Here is a 17868-nt window from a genome sequence, read left to right on the forward strand (position 1 = left end):
AGTCGATTGAACCGCTTCAGACCTAGAGGATCCAAGGGGAGATCAGCAACTAGACAGAAGCGGAATCAATACACTTTGAGTTGCATCAGTGACAACGCGTGTTAACGTTGTTAGGAGAATGATATATTGGACTAGACAAATTGTACGACTTGATGTAATACACTTCGAGACAAACGGGCGCAAAATTTAGTCCTCCTCACGAGAACAAGTGTTTACTAGGTAGACAGTGGCCACTTTGTTCGATTTTGCAAATTTTGTCTCATGGGACGTACCGAGATCCAGTAAGCTATAAGCTGCGGTCCTATCAGCCATCTAACAAAATAACCAATCAGTTGCCACGATGAACTTGAAGATTGTTGCACAGTACTAACGGCATTGTTCGAAGCCTCGATCAATAATACGAGCGGCATTCTTGAATCCGGGTAATACAGCAGCGCACAATTTGCTATTGGTTGTTTACACCGATAGAAAGCTAACTGAGACGTGTCATTCCATTTGAGTTAGCGGGTATCACTTTCCTTAGTTCATTTCAGTTCATATCCATTTCCTTCGGGATAAACCTCTCAATGCACTGCTTACTGAATACCCAAGAAACTCAACCTGTGATTGAATGAAATTACTTTGGGAACACGAACGCGGTAATTACAGACTGTTTTGGAAAAATCAGCTTTCTCAACTGGAATTCGTTGTCAAACGGTGAGATAACATAGTTCTCACAAATCTTCTATCTGATGCCTCCAAACGAGTCCAAGTCTATTGATGACATTTGGGCCTTACACCAGCGACGACTATGTGCTATCAGCCTTTTGCCGATAGTAGCAGAATTAAAGGGTTCGAACGGATGTAGTCGTGAAAACACTACCGTAAAAATAAATAGTTGACCAAAGACCAAATAAGACTTTAATCTGACTAGTATTAATGATCATAGGTCAATACTTACTGAAAATTCACCGCGTCTGTATACGCGTATTTTACAAATAATGCGATAAGAAAAATAGTAAATACTTTCCTTGAGTTGTAACATCTCTCGCTAGCATAACTACTGGGGCGAGGTCGTGACCCAACTAACGAATCTGCGCTGTATTTGTCTGTAACGTGTTATCACTCAATTCAACCCATTGAAAATATATTGTAGAGAAAAAATAGCGAAATCCTAGGATCTGCCCCTAGATTTCAACTCTTCAGGGTTTCACCTTGCACCGCTGGCTTTTCTTGGTAATGCATTTTTTTTTTTGGTGATGGTATAACGCAATTCGATCACTTTGCGAATGCCATGGCCGAAAATATTCAACCATGGCGCTATTCTGTCGTTTCTGGCAGCACGGTCAATAATAAAAATATGTCTAATTGTTGGTTTCTCTCGCACATTAATGGCTGACAAAAATTCCTTGCGTTTTAGTGATTAAACTCTTTTAAAATGCTGAAAAATGGTACGTAAGTATAGTTAAGTGCATTGATATCAGTTCGTTGCTGTTTTTCGAAGCGAATATTAGTTGTTTGAACGTGAAAAAGTGCTTTTTCCAAACGGGTCAATTGCTACCCTGACTGACATTTTTTCTGACTTCTTTTTTTTTTCTTGCTCTACACGTCTGATCCGTACGGATGCTTTGCGTGTGAAGTGTGTGAGTGACTTTGTTCGGAAGTGTAAGTGCTTTTGGCTTTCCGTCTGCTGCTGTGTTGATGTTTTTTCGGAAGAATAACCGAGACAGTCGAGTCTAATGGCGAATCGATGTGATACGCGAGCAGAGTTCGACCGAAAAGCTTGCAGCGTTTCCTCCCGAGAACACTGCTCCGCTCCTAGTTATTTTACCCCTTCGAAGCGTGAATCGTGAAATTGATGGACGATGAAATAACACCACATTTTGTGCTTCTCGGACAGAGGAAGAAAGTTGAGAAGGATTTGGCAGCATCCGCTGATCGATTCGAGGTCTGATTTCTCGGAATTGCCTACTGCTACGCCTTACTACGAATGAGGACAGGCAATCTTGCTGGAGAATCATATGCCTTAAAAAAATTGTGTGAACGTCGCCCTTCACTGATGATAATACGATTTGCTAGTATGACGACTAATTATGTGCAACAGATCAAGTGTAAATAAACTGATACTAGTTATTAAAGGTCGCAATAGGCAGAAACATTTCACTCGCCCGTCAGAGATTCTGCTAAATAGCGAGACAATAGAAGTGTTACCCTTAAGGGCGAAAACGACATCTGATACACAAGATTCGAAACGGAATTTATTGGCTATGGTAGTGCGCAAGTAAGAGAACAGCATAGCTATCGAAGCTTACTCCCATCGAACGAAAAGCTTACATTATTGTGCGAGATTCGAGACACCGTCATTTGGTGCTGTTGTATATACTCGAACGACGAAAGAAGTTGGTATGTCAAAAGCTCAGAAAACTAACAGAGCTGCCAGTGAGCGAATGAGAAAATGTTAATGTAGCAGAAGCGTTATTATATTATTATTCGGACAGAAAATTTGCACTAACTAGTGCATTGCCATTTCAATTAAACTGTAATTGACAGTTGAACTGGTTTGACTGAATTCCTTTGCATTAGATTGTTGACTTCCACACCAATACAATTTCACAAAAGCTGGCAGCGCTGACTTAAGGACATTCTTTTGCTTTCCGTTTGCCAGCCGTGAGAGCTCTATTCAAACAGAAAAACCTTCTATCCGACACCACCGACTCGGCAAACGCGTGGCATACGCGCGAGAATAGCAAATATTTGATTAATCCTTGCGGGCGGAGAAAATGAGCAGATTCAGTTGGCAGAACAAGAAGCTCACCATGTTTTTGACCGTGCTCTCCTTGCTCTACACCGATGATGATATCGTACACACTTAGGTAGGTCTCCCGTCCTACATTCATTCATTTGACATCGTCGTCGTAGCTAGTAGCGGTTCTTGTGATGCTGCTGCGATTCAGATTGGTATATCTAATGCCATGAAAAAGGTGGTCCTATTTCATACGATACTGGTTCCAACGATTCGGCTCGTGGAAGTGACGTACACTGGTCGTAGGGAGAAAATATCGACGAGCTATAGCAAGCTTTAAAATAGCCATTTTCAAGATATTGATTACTGTTAGCTGTTGTTGCTATCACTGGTATTGCGGCTTTCGACCGAGGAAAAGAGTGAAGTGTATGTGTGTGATTTCTTTGCGTGTAAACGATGGGTCCTGATAACACAACATGTCACTGCCAGGTACAGTACATATGCTACGGCTGTTGTGAGAAAAACTAGATTTTTGTGGGCCCACAGTAAGGTAAACAGTCTCGTGCAATCGGTTTCGGTCGTTTCATTTGAAGAAACTATAGTAGTTGAACGTTCGTCAGCTCGCGTTATCGCTGCGTATCAATATTAGTGGCATTTCTATACACTTTTCAGCTTTGCTTGCGGAGAAATAGAGTTTTCAAACGAAAAGCTACATAACGGAAGATGTCCATGTGTAGTGATTGCTCCGTCGCCTATTTAGTAAGAACAAAACTCACTCGGAATTCAGACCGGAATCGGAGGACTTCCCTCCCACTTAATTCATTTCTTATTCTGGAAAATGGTAATTTGATATAACGTCAAGTGTCATAATTTGGAAATAATAATTAAATTTTCATATATTTTTTTCTCGTCAGTTGTTTGTTTTGATCACCGTGGTTACTTTCAATATTCAACGTATTTTTGATGATTTTAACCATTGCATTTTGTACTAATCGATCCTGAATTTTATTCTTATTATTGATGAAGTGTTTTCTGTTTGTTTTTGCGTTATGAACAAGGACGCATTTGATAGATCTTCTGACACTTCACCGCAAAGTTTTGCCCGACTGCACCGCCATCTATACTTGGTTGTCAGCGTTCTCAAATTTGTCCGCACTGTGAAACTGCTTGCGATCACTGTATCAAGATCATCAAATTGAACCAGGATTTCATCAAATGCACGGCATTATGTAAAAAAAATGATATCAATGCAGTGCTAGAAACACCTCAACAAGCCGTTCTTGAGGTTTTTCGTGGAAACCCCAAAATTAGTTTGGGTGTGTAATGAATTTTGCAAGCTTTGCTCGCTTCGTGATATTGAATTTTTGCTATCATTACTATCGGTGAGGAACGCAGCTGATGGGATGCCTCGAATCTTCCGTTGATCCACTTCATTCAGTGATCGTCAGCTGTTCTGGTTCTGTGCGTGGGAGTGATAAAACGGTCTCTAAATCTGCTTCAAACGGTAATATCAATACGTTTCCGCTGTTGTTCCAGTCAACGTCGCTTCAACCGAAAGCATTCCGCCACCAACAGCATTAATGTTTACTAGGGATCATTCATAAATTATGTAACGGAAAATGCCCAAAAGTGACCCCCTTATAAAAGGAATATTTCCTCACTAAAACATATTACGACACTTTCTAGCTTACTCCCTCTCCCATGTGCCACAAAATGTAACATTTGGTCAATCTCTCGGCTCATTAATTGCGTTGCGTAATGGTCCTCTATCAGGACATCGGTGGCACTGTAATTGTGATTGTAATTGTTTATTGAGGGCTTTAACTTTATTGAGGGTGTATTGTGTTCCTGTGTATTGCGTGTATTTGTCCTGATAAAAATCATTATTTCAGCCTGATAAATTTATCCAATCTCCTCCATTTCATTCATAACCTAACTGATGATATCGTTATTCTAGGTGACTTCAACTTGCCTGGCTTGACGTGATGTCCTGCAAAAAATGAATTTCTACAATTGGATTCCGAAAAATCTATACTTACCGCCAGTTGTATTAAGGACAGCTACAGTAGCCCCACTCTTCGGCAAATCAGCAATGTTATGCAGAAGAATAGATGCACATGGGACCTTTGCTTTGTAAGCGCTCGAGATCACACTCCATATTGTCCCGCGGTTGCAGTTGCGCCTTACACTACATCAAGTTACTTCTACTGTGAAACTCACTTCTCGAGGAAGATCCATCAACCGAATTTTTGTTGAAAATACTGCCACTGATGATGCAAATCCAAATGCATCTACTTCGCCGAATCCAGACGGTGTTTTTATCAAAAAAAATGCATGAGGGGGCATTCTGAACAACTTCAACGAGTTTTGAAACTATCTATCATCGCTGAAATATTTCCTTTCTGTTGGAAAGCGTTCGATGACTGGTTTGACGGCGCGTGCCAGCAGTCAGCTGAGGAGAAGAATGCAGCAAGGCACTTAACGTACGCTACATTCCTTGCTGCATTCTTCTCCTCAGCTGACCGCTGGCGCTCGCCGTCAAACCAGGCATCGAACAAAGACAAACGAGGAACAAAATGAAAGACAAAACATGGAATTCCGGCGAAAAAAGTGCCTAGTGCTGTACCGTGTTAATGACACGGAAATTATACGAAATTATAAATTATACGAGAACGTGAATCGCTCGCGCAATGACTCCACAAACCGACATGTGTGGAGACACCAATATGTACCTTCTCACGAACAAGTGTGAGGTAATCGATAGGTGGAATCGGTACTATGACGAACACCTGAATGGTGAAGCAGTAAACAACGCGAGTAGGGCAAGAATCAGCTAGGGGACCCGCGCAGCCGACGACAGATTCGCAGCAACGGATTTACCTGAAATTTAGAAGGAGATCGGACGGTGAGGAATAATAAAGTCGCTGACAATGATCAATTGTCTCGTGAGCTGCTCGTACTCGGGAGAGAGGCATTGGCTAGAGAACTCCACTGGATGATTTTAAAGATCTGGGAGGAAGATATTTTACCAGAGGATTGAATGGAGGGAGTAGTATGTCACATTTTCAAAAACGGAGGATAAGTTGGAATTCTGTAATAAGCGGTCGCATTACTAAAAGACACTGTCAACGCAGAAACCGTCGAGCTGGCAACACTGCCTGACAAAGGCAACGCGTCAGAATCAAAGCAACGCGGTTAAGCGTCGCGTCAATGGATGACAGACGTCATTTGATGACAGCGGAGATACATCACCGAACTGTCAACGACTAGACCACGTTTCATTTGGCAGTTCTTTTACTCATCGAAGCTCAGTGTGAACGGCAGCAGATAGAAAGTGAATTTAAAAGCAAAAGTTTAAAAGACAAGTACAGTAAGGTATAAGTGAAAGTAGAGTGAAAAACAGGAAAGATTTGAAAGGCGGTAAGGTATAATATAATAGAAGCATCCTAGAAAACCTGGAAGGAAACAAATTTATAATTAATATGTTTTTAGACAGTATTATTTGGCAAAGAGCCGCGACTGGCAGCAAGGGCGAATAAAAGGGTACAGCCCACCAAATTGTAAGAACAGTTAAATTTAATCACGATTGTAACGCCAACTAACATAATTTTATTAACTTATAGTTGAAGCTAAATACAACTTTTACGCTACAAAACGGCCTTTTCCCTTCGCCCTACAACCTCGACAATCTTCAAAATTTGAGGTAAGATGGCCGAACAGACGCCAATTGGAGATACAACGGAGTTGGAACAAGAGGAATCCAATTGTGTGGCCTGCCAACGTCCGGATAGTGCGGACAATATGGTCCAGTGTGACCAATGCGACGGATGGCGGCACTATACATGCGCCGGGGTGGATGCGAGTGTGATGAACCGGTCATGGGTGTGCGGTGATTGCACCTCCATGCAAGAGGATGCCATTTCATTGAAGAGCGGTTCCAGTCGTGCCAGTGCAGCGTCGGCGCTTTCCGTCTGTATGAGCCAACTGGTGGAAAGGCAGCAGCTAGAACGAAAACGTGCGGAAATAGAGCTGCAACGCCGCCATCTTGATGAGCAACAAAAACTCATCGACAAAGTGCTGGAAGGGGAAGAAAATGGCAGCCATCGCAGTGGAGTTTCAGCACGCAGTGCTACCAATGAAGCGGCTTCACCTACTTCAAGTAAGCGTCTTTCTACTCCACTTCCACCCGGTGCCCCACTAGCATCATCTGTTCGTCGTTCGGTACCGGCGCCGGGTACACCCAGATCGGTAGCGCCACCGATGGTAACAATTCCCCTAGCAGTGTTGAAGCCGTCTGCGTCTCAGTCACCACAGGGAACGAAATCTGAGGATGCATTGTTGGAACTCAGGAACCGAGTGGAGCAATGCGAAAGGCGAGCAAAACCGACACACGAACAGCTATCAGCACTACAAGCACAGTTGGAACTGTGCCGCAACCTACTTGAGGGATTTCAATCCAGTGCGGAAATGTGCGAACGAGTCGGACAACCGGAAGCAAGCAGTACAGTGACGGAGCAGCTACCAAAGCCAGCGGCAAACCAGCCGCGCATGGAGAAGCAGACCGGCGCCATTCCCAAGGCGGGCCGAACGTTAGCAACTGTCCCGGAGGACGAACGAATTCGGTCTAAAAATGGTTCCGAAGCTGAAGCAGTAGGTGGAATCGACCCAATGAATCGTCGCTGGCCTGTGAGGGAACCGGTAAGCCATACTAGTTTGGCAGGGGTAAGTCAAACAATCGCAGCAACGGAAAGCAATCCAAGCTATATGGAACCCCCAGGTAAGCGTCAAGCCTTGAGTAATTATTCAATAAATGCAAACGAATACACCTCTCAATATTGCCCCACGACCAATATGTATGAAATTTCCCGTGAACAGTCGCGAAATTTCGCGCATCCGGGAAATAGTAAAATGCCTCCTGAAGTTCCCCGCGAGCAGCAGCAAGTTTTTCACGCGCGCCCGGGTGTAACACAAATACTAACTCTGCCCAAGAGTCAATATAAGAATAAAACCGATGAACGAATACGTGATTCCCCCACATACCCGGTTGAATTCAATAAATTTCCCCTGCCCCCTCGTCTGTCAGAAAATGTGTATCAAGACCAAGTGATTCCCCCTCGAGCTCCAGGAGGTCCAACGCAGCAGCAGCTAGCAGCACGGCAGTCCCTGGCTAAGGAACTTCCCCGATTCTCTGGAGACCCAGCGGATTGGCCGATCTTTATTTCAAGCTATCGATACACAACAGAAGCCTGCGGCTTTTCGGATGGTGAGAACATGCTTCGCCTGCAACGATGTTTGTCTGGTTCTGCGCTTGAAACAGTACGTAGTCGGCTGGTGTTACCAGCAGCGGTGCCCCAAGTGATCGAGACACTTCGTATGCGATTTGGACGTCCTGAGTTGCTGATCAACGCTCTGCTACGCAAGGTGCGAGACATCCCAGCACCACGGTCCGACAGATTGGAAGGTCTCATCGATTTCGGGATGGCGGTGCAAGCGTTATGCGACCACATCGAAGCGGCGAACGAACGCGCTCATTTATCGAATCCTTCATTACTACAGGAACTCGTTGCGAAGCTTCCCGCAGATCAAAGGATGATGTGGGCAGGATATAAGCGTAGTTTTCAAGTCGTCGATTTAAAAACCTTCGGCGATTACATGACGTCGGTGGTGCAGGACGCGTCGAGCGTAGTAACCTTCGAACCTGAGTCCAGAAGGAACAACCCACGCGATCGTCCAAAGAACAAAGCGTTCGTGAACACTCACGCGATGGAAGGAGCAGTCAGTTCTGTACGATCAATAAATGTGCCAACCGGCGCAGCGAAACAGTTTGACTGCGCACACTGCAGCAAAACTGGTCATCGAGTGCGCGAGTGTATTGCATTTAAAGCGTTGCACGTCGACGACCGCTGGAGAAGAGTCCGAGCTTTAGGTCTTTGTCAGAATTGTCTATTCAGCCATGGACGCAGGGCGTGTCGGATTCGTAGTAGTTGTGACATCGAGGGTTGTCAGTTCCGCCATCATCCACTGCTTCACTCTCTACGTGGGCCTCCAAAGGCTCCAGCATCGAATGCATTAGTGGCGGAGAATCACACCCACCGTCTTCTGACTTCGTCGACACTGTTTCGGATAATTTCCGTGATCCTACATGGAAGCGACGTCTCGATTGATACCTTTGCATTCTTGGACGAGGGATCAGATCTGACACTAATGGAACATGATCTGGCTGTATCGTTGGGTCTGAAAGGTAGCCCTCAGCCTTTGTGTCTACGCTGGACGGGAAACACTTCCCGCATGGAAAAGGAATCGCAACGCATCACTTTCGAGATCGCAGGTGAAGGACAGCACAAACGGCACAAGATAGTGAACGCAAGAACGGTTCAATGTCTCAATCTGCCGAGTCAGAGTTTCCAGGTGGAAGAAGCAGCGACAAAACACGCGCACCTTAGGGGGATTCCGGTTAGCAGCTACCATAACGCAAAGCCTAAGATCCTCATAGGAATCGACAACCTACGACTTGCGCTACCACTTAAAGTAAGAGAGGGCGATGGTACCGGTCCTATAGCTGCGAGAACCAGATTGGGCTGGTGTGTCTACGGCCCGCGAGAAAGCGGTGACACCGAAGCTTATAATTTCCACGTAAGCAGATGCGATTGCGACGAAGAACTTCACGATACGGTGAAGCAGTTTTTTGCCATCGAAGAAGCAGGCGTGCGCCCGTCAAACATTCCAATGTCTAAGGAAGAACAACGAGCGCTAACTATCCTGGAAACTACAACCCGACGAGTAGAGAACCGTTTCGAAACGGGTTTGTTGTGGAAAGAAGACAATGTAGAATTCCCGAACAGCTACACGATGGCGGTACGTCGTCTAGAATGTCTCGAACGCAGAATGGATCGCGATCCGCTGCTAAAAGAGAACCTCCATCGACAGATGTGCGAATACGAGGCAAAGGGTTACGCGCACAGGGCTACGAAAGCGGAGATAGATGCAGCGGACCCAAGAAGGGTATGGTACCTCCCGGTGGGAGCGGTAATAAACCCTAAGAAACCAGGAAAGGTCCGAGTTATTTGGGATGCAGCCGCCAAAGTCGATGGAGTCTCACTTAACAGCGCTCTTCTCAAAGGTCCGGATCAACTCTCGTCACTTCCAGCCGTGCTATTCCGCTTTCGACAGTATGGGGTGGCGGTCAGCTCGGATATTCAGGAAATGTTCCACCAAATCCGTATCCGAGAGGCAGATAAGAATTCCCAGCGCTTCTTGTGGCGCGCTTGTCCATCGGAGGAACCTACGATTTACTTGATGGATGTCGCTACCTTCGGGAGCACCTGTTCGCCAGCTTCGGCACAATTCGTCAAAAATCGGAACGCAGTACAGCACGCTGAACTGTTTCCTGAGGCATCGAAAGCGATCGTCCACGATCACTACGTTGACGATTACCTGTCGAGTTTCGGATCCGCAGAAGAGGCGACAAAGGTAGCAAACGACGTGCGATACATTCACGGCCAAGGAGGCTTCAAATTGCACAACTGGCGGTCAAATAGCAGCACGGTCCTCGAGCAACTGGGCGAAGTACCAGATGAAACTGAGAAGCAACTGAACCTGATCGACGGGTCGACAACCGAGAGAGTGCTCGGTATGCTTTGGAGCCCATCATCCGATGAACTGAGTTTCTCTACTCAAATGAGCGACGAGGTACAAACACTGATTCGCATGGCAACCCGACCGACGAAGAGGCAGATTCTACGTTGCGTCATGACGTTGTTTGATCCACTGGGATTACTCTCGCCGTTTATCATCCACGGAAAGGTCTTGATCCAGGACCTGTGGCGCGAAGGCACGGATTGGGACGAACAAGTAGGCGATTTAGTCTATGCGAAATGGCAGAGGTGGATCGAGATGATCAACCATATCGCAGAGATCCGAATTCCCAGATGTTACTTCCCCAACGCCACGAGAAGGACCTACCTCAGGGCTGAAATGCATGTGTTTGTCGACGCAAGCGAAGTAGCTTATTCGTGCGCTATCTACTTACGCACCTTCAACGAACACGGTAAACCACAGTGCAGCTTAGTAGCGGCAAAATCAAAGGTCGCCCCCCTGAAACCGTGGTCTATTCCCAGGCTGGAACTGCAGGCGTGTGTACTGGGCGTACGGTGGTCAAAATTTGTCAAGGAAAACCTCGACGTCCCAGTTTCCAAGACGGTTTTCTGGACCGATTCCAGAACGGCGCTATCCTGGATTAATGCCGACCCTCGAAACTATCGACAGTTCGTGTCCTGTAGAGTAGGTGAGATACTTGAGCATACTTCGGTAAGCGACTGGAGATGGGTGCCTTCCAAATCCAATCCAGCGGACGAAGCAACGAAATGGGGTAGTGGACCGTACTTCAACCACGACAGCAAGTGGTTCCAAGGACCGCATTTCCTGAATCTCCTGGAGGCAGATTGGACCTGTCGCAAAGAACCGGTGATGGTTACCGTGGAAGAAATGCGTGTATCGACACTACATCACAGTTCGTCTGAACCAACGATCGATTTCGACCGATTCTCTTCCTGGGATAGGTTGCAACGTGCGACCGCATACGTTCTCCGTTTTCTGCACAATGTATCGAAGAAACAGCCACGATATAGTGGACAGCTGCAACAGTCGGAGCTGAAGGCTGCTGAAGAAGTCATCTTCAAGTTGGTGCAACGTGAACAATACCCGGACGAAGTTGCAGCGCTGTCAAACAAAGCGCCCAATGAGACCGGTCAAGAAGTCATCGGGAAAAACAGTTGCATCTACCAAATGATGCCGAAGCTGGACGAAAAGGGTTTGCTACGTGAACAGGGTCGAATCGCGGCAGTTAAGAACGTCGCCTACAACGTGCGCCATCCCGTGATTCTACCGAGAAGGCATCGCGTCACGGAACTTCTGGTGCATCGATTCCACCGCAACTTTTGCCATGGCAATGCTGAAACGGTCGTTAACGAAGTTCGACAATTGTACGCTATCCCGAGGCTTCGATTGGTGGTCAAGAAAGTGGGCAGAGAATGCCCGTCCTGCAAAATACGGCGAACCAGACCAATGATCCCTCCAATGGCACCACTGCCATCTGCCCGCTTAGCCCATCACGAGCGAGCTTTCACCTACACAGGGGTGGATTATTTCGGACCACTGCTGGTGAAGTTGGGGCGATCCAATGTAAAGCGATGGGTCGCACTGTTCACCTGCCTAACGATTCGTGCCGTACACCTAGAAATCGCCTACACACTATCAACGGAGTCCTGTATATCGTGCGTCCGCCGATTCGTTGGACGGCGCGGGCCACCTGCCGAGTTTTTCAGCGACAACGGAACGAATTTCCAAGGAGCCGATCGAGTACTGCAGCACCAGATAAGCCAGGGATTGTCCGCAACGTTTACCAGTGCAAACACGAAATGGAACTTCATACCACCAGGAGCGCCACACATGGGCGGAGCGTGGGAACGCCTAGTACAGTCCGTTAAAGCTGCAATGAAAGAAGCGTATTCCGAGGGGAAGCTTGACGACGAGGGGTTGCAGACGTTGGTCGTGGAGGCTGAAAGTGTCGTAAACTCGAGGCCTCTGACGTATCTGCCATTGGAGAGCGAGGAGACCGAGGCGCTCACCCCGAACCACTTCCTGTTGTTAAGTTCGAATGGGATGAAGCAAATGAACGACGAAGATGAAGGACCGAGACAGTTCAACGAATCAGTTCGGTGTCGAATCCTGGGGGATTCCTGGGAACAGATCCAGCATCAGCTAAATGTATTCTGGGGGCGCTGGTTGGTGGAATATCTGCCGGTGATCCGCCGGCAACCGAAATGGTTCAGCGAGACACCATCATTGAAACCAGACGACCTGGTAATGGTCGCGGAGCCGACGAGACGGAGTGGCTGGGAGCGAGGGCGAATAGTCCGCCTGAAGCAGCATGCGGACGGCAGAAATCGACGAACGGTCGTGAAGATAGGCGACAAGACTTGTATTCGACCGATGACGCGGTTGGCTTTGCTCGACGTCAAGAAGAGTGGAGCTCCGGCGGACTCCGGACTACACCCGGGGGAGACTGTCAACGCAGAAACCGTCGAGCTGGCAACACTGCCTGACAAAGGCAACGCGTCAGAATCAAAGCAACGCGGTTAAGCGTCGCGTCAATGGATGACAGACGTCATTTGATGACAGCGGAGATACATCACCGAACTGTCAACGACTAGACCACGTTTCATTTGGCAGTTCTTTTACTCATCGAAGCTCAGTGTGAACGGCAGCAGATAGAAAGTGAAATTAAAAGCAAAAGTTTAAAAGACAAGTACAGTAAGGTATAAGTGAAAGTAGAGTGAAAAACAGGAAAGATTTGAAAGGCGGTAAGGTATAATATAATAGAAGCATCCTAGAAAACCTGGAAGGAAACAAATTTATAATTAATATGTTTTTAGACAGTATTATTTGGCAAAGAGCCGCGACTGGCAGCAAGGGCGAATAAAAGGGTACAGCCCACCAAATTGTAAGAACAGTTAAATTTAATCACGATTGTAACGCCAACTAACATAATTTTATTAACTTATAGTTGAAGCTAAATACAACTTTTACGCTACAAAACGGCCTTTTCCCTTCGCCCTACAACCTCGACAGACACCGACAAAGTGCTCTTCCAAATTTTGGTCGCTGACTATTAGAGATGGTCGGGTTCGGGTCTTTGGACCCGACCTGAACCCGACGGGTTTCGGGTCGGGTTCTGTAAATTTAAGCTTCTCGGGTTCGGGTCGGGTTTTCAAATTTGAAATTCTCGGGTTCGGGTCGGGTCCGGGTTTTTGAACTTTTGGGCTCGGGTCGGGTTCGGGTTTTTAAATTTTCATGCTCGGATTCGGGTTCGAAAAAAATTAAACCCGACCATCTCAACTATCACCGTAATCAAGGGAGATCATAGGACAAGCAAGCCGGTAAGAAGCCGCATAAGATACAATCGATCGAGATCAGCTATGACATAAACTGAACGAATACGGGTCCCACACAAACTTACACGATTGATCGAAGTGACAATGGATTGAGTGATATGTTACGACCGAGTATCAAGGAATATTTTTGAGTCCTTTTGAAACTTGGAAATGCCTACTGTTCAATATCGCTTTGGAGGGTGTAATTCAAAGAGCGAGGCTTGAAATGAGTGGTAGATTTTTCGGAAGTCTGTTCACCGATGACGTTGATATTTGTTTATTTGCTGTATCTACACCAACAGACTCAATGGTGGTTACTTAGACTGGTTAATATGTAAAATCGTTGAAACGACGAATAATCATCATCATCGGGTTGTTGGCAGCGTAGTTAGTGTTGCGCATGTCTGTCTGTAGCAGTGTTCGAGGGCGAAGGACACGGGTTGGTGCGTACAGGTTAATTTGTGATAGGAGATCAGGAACATCATATTCAGCCAGAAGAAGCTTAGATACGAAGGTTGCTTGCGAGGCGTGCCTACGGTCTTTTAAGGTGTGTAGTCCTAATAATGGACAACGGACTTCGTATGGTGTCAAGTTTAGCGGATCGTTCCAAGGCAATTGACGTAACGCATATCGTATGAATCTGCGCTGGACGGCTTCAACTCTCTGGCTCCAAATTGCATGGTTGAGGCACCAGATGACGTTCGCGCACCAGTGAACTATATAACGCTTTGAAATATAAAAGATCCCGGAATTCATCGGATGTTTTGAACATGAAACCTATTGGACGATTTGCTTTGTCAATGATTGCTGAGAAGTGATGGGCTAACGTACCTTCCATCTAAAATGGCGCCCAAATCTTTTACATGGTCAATGCGTTGCAGCTAAGTTCCAGTGTTGTTGTAGTTGAAAGTAAACATGTTCGTCGTTCGATGAAGGTTGATAAAGCATTTAGCAACACCAAGAACCATTATATTTCTTTTACACCGAGAGAACAGTTTTCCTCCGCGCATTAAGATGAAAACCCATCATTCACGAACAGTGAAAACAGTAGTGGCCAAGCGTACTACCTTGAGGAACTCCAGAATGGTTGGAAAAGGATTCAGATACATTGTCACTAATTTGGATGACTTCACGGTGAACAAGGTATGATAATCGTCAAATGGAAGTCTAATTCGATGACAACTTTGTTGAAAACTCTCTGAAGTCCAGTAACAAGGCTGTGGCTACCGTCGTTGGTCCTCCTGAAAGGTAGTAGCAGGAGAAAATTATAACGTAGTGCTCCAATATGGGCTTGAAAATGCAATCATTCGTAAATTGTGGAGCAACCTACTACGTCAGACAATGGCACGTAATCTTGAAACGATTGTGGAGACATGCATCTGGCTGAAGGTTGAAGCAAAGTGAATTGGGCTGGCAATAAATGACACGAGAGAAAAAGGTTCGAAGGAAAAAACATTACGCCTCCCACCAAGTATACCAATTGTTGGCGTCGATATCGAGGTTGTTGATGAGCTCGTGTATTTGTGTTCACTGGTGGCCGCCGATAATGACACGAGCGGAAAAAGTCAGACGTATCCTAGCAGGTAATCGCACTTACTTTGGGATTTGAAAAACTAGCTATCACTCAAAGTTATGTACAAAACACTCATAAAGACCGGTTGTCCCCTAAGGCGACAAAACCTGAACTATGTTAGCGGCGGGCCAACGCGCTCTTGGAGATTTCGAACAGAAACTGTTACGAACGTTCTACGGTGGGGTGCAGATGGTGGACTAAAAAGTGGAGACAGGGTATGAAGCATGAATTGCAACAGTTGAATTGAGAAATACCTTTCGCTCGTGCAGTGAAAATGGTGCAGCTGCAGTCGACTAGCCTTGTCAGAATTTCAAATTGCAACGATGGATTGCAAACCGAGGTTATTTACATGATTTCGTCAAAATTAACCATGATCGAAACATCATCCTTGTCTTGATGGAAAGTAACTTTAAATCGACATTAATGTCTGCACCATGTCTCGCTATATACCGCGAAGCTGCCATCTCGGTTCACTTACATTTCTCATCCTCTGTTCCACAAATACATGATTCGTATTTGGCAAGTAATCTGAAGCTGTGGATTTGAGAGTGAAGTTTACGTCCCTTATAGGATCAAAACCAGAATATTTCGTCGATAAAAAGAGATTATGGAACTTTTATAACTCCTTAGTGGGAAAAATGAATGAAACAACAGGCGCTTGAGGCTACAACACCTAACTTGGAAAAGTTGGATTTTAATAAACAATGTTCCCCTCGTAAGTAACTGACACCAGCTTAACGCCACGGATTAATTTTGAATGATAACGTAAAAGATGCAGCGTTGATAACTGTTTTTCTCGAAATCAATAAAATGTCATTTAGTTCGGTCTGACTTGAAACTTTGCCACTTGTAAATCAACTAGATTCTTCATAGCTCAGGGTTTGTGTTACGGAAGTGGAGTTTTAATTCAAAAGCAGTTCCCAACTCACGTACAAATATCAGTAAAGATGCTGTTCCGGCGCAGTTTCCCGACAAACGAAGTTTAGTCAAAGCATTCGGAACGTCACGCATCAGATGGTGTCACGCTCGACGAAGAGTGTTCGATCTGTTCTAATGTTTAGCACTAGTGATAGTTCGAGTATATCAGTATATTGACACGACCCGTTACCTCTGTGCATTGGAGAATTATGACGCTAGATGAAGCAAAATGTATTGCAACGAGCCAACATACTGACTGTTGTGCACGTTATCTTAGTTGCAGCAAAAATAAGTGAAAAAAATCTCCATCTCACGGCTTGAGCTGAACCACTCTATCGATTCTAGATCAAGAAATACATCAATTACGGTGGCGCAATAGTCACCTCCACAAATGGAACACCCCTTCTTCGGGAATCGAGTTTCGTCTAATTTTTTCGAAATGCTATTACGACAACAATGGATTCACGTTACCTATCAGCCAAACTCCGCGGATTGCGCATCCCGTTGAATAATATCATTGGATCTTTGGTAGTCTGAACCTCTTGAGATTCGTAAGGGGTTACAATTTCTCAATGTTTCATTTTCATCGTAGTTTTACCCGACTGCACCGCCATCTATGTTTTGTTATCGGCGTTCTCAAATTTTTCCGCACTGTGAAACTGCTTCCGATCACTATCAAGATTATCAAATCGGACAAGGATTTCATCAAATGCATGGCATTATGTAAAAAAATTATACCAATGCATTGCTAGAAACAACTCAACAAGCCGTTCTTGAGGCTTCTCGTGGAAAACCCAAATTTAGTTTGGATGGGCAATGAATGTTGCAAGCTTTAATCTTCTCGTGATATTGACATTTTACTTTTATTGCTGTCGCTGAGGAACGCAGCTGATGGGATGCCTCGAGCCCCCTACCGATTCACTTCATTCAGCGATTGTTAGCTTTTCTAGTTCTGTGCGTGGGAGTGTTAATCATCGACAAAAAAGGCTCGAGATCATTTGTTTTGTACGAACCCAAAACCTGAACTATGTTAGAGGAGGATCAACATTCGTTTTTTTTCGAACGGAAACTGCTGCTAACGATTTACGGTGGGATGCAGATGGATCACAGAATGTAGAGACGGCGTATGAACAATGAATTAAAACAGTTACTTGGAGAACCACTCATTGTTCACACTGCGAAAATTGGGCGTCTGCGGTGGGTTGGACATGTAGGAACAGCGAACGAGAATCCGGTCAAAATGGGTCTTGAAATGAATCCGACAGATACAGAAGAGGTGCTGTGGTTTTAGTGTTGTGGTTTAGTCTATTTTCTTCAACAACAAGCAGTACATCTGATCTTCTTCACAACATATTCGCTGGATTCGCGAAGCACTGAAAATCAATGCTTTTTATAGGGGGATTCGCCAAAATCAACCATGACATTGAAAAAGCCATGCTAGAGAAACTCGGTATCCATGGACAAGTTTGTTAGTTATCATTCGTACCTCGATGGCAACTTGAGGCTAAGGAGCTTATTGATCTATACAAAAACATAAACCTATATAGACCTCAGAAAGTTTAGGAACAAAAACTTCCATGTTCCCAAAAAGTACATGATTGGTAAGCAATTTGTAGTTGCGGACTTTTCAAGTGAAGTTTACGTTATTTCTAGAACCAAAACCGGACCATTGCGCACTAGGGAGTACAACACTTCATTTAATTTAATTGAAATGATGCGTGTTC

The 17868-nt window shown here is 45.3% G+C and overlaps 2 protein-coding genes across 4 annotated transcripts in view; both read left to right on the forward strand.

Moving 5' to 3' along the window:
- Window positions 1-1332: 1332 nt before the first annotated feature.
- Window positions 1333-17868, forward strand: part of LOC131685073 (uncharacterized) — a 41257-nt gene continuing 24721 nt past the window's right edge. For 2 of the 3 annotated variants that reach the window (XM_058968498.1, XM_058968517.1), the window contains exon 1: window positions 2958-3211. The gene's annotated coding sequence lies outside the window, so the exon portion shown is untranslated. Of the gene's footprint in view, window positions 1431-2957; window positions 3212-17868 lie in introns of those variants that run through there. The other variant, XM_058968507.1, reaches the window with a different exon arrangement.
- On the forward strand, window positions 12128-13349 carry LOC131685097 (uncharacterized). The gene is made up of 2 exons (XM_058968541.1): window positions 12128-13223; window positions 13287-13349. Exon 1 carries the CDS (start codon window positions 12170-12172, stop codon window positions 12860-12862), a length of 693 nt encoding a protein of 230 aa, XP_058824524.1. The 5' UTR covers window positions 12128-12169; the 3' UTR covers window positions 12863-13223; window positions 13287-13349.

The sequence above is a fragment of the Topomyia yanbarensis genome, chromosome 1 (genome assembly GCF_030247195.1).
Source record: "Topomyia yanbarensis strain Yona2022 chromosome 1, ASM3024719v1, whole genome shotgun sequence".
Lineage (NCBI taxonomy): Eukaryota > Metazoa > Arthropoda > Insecta > Diptera > Culicidae > Topomyia > Topomyia yanbarensis.

Coding starts and splice junctions, on each gene's coding strand:
- LOC131685097 (XM_058968541.1), top strand. CDS start 12,170: ATGGGCGGAGCGTGGGAACGCCTAGTACAGTCCGTTAAAGCTGCAATG.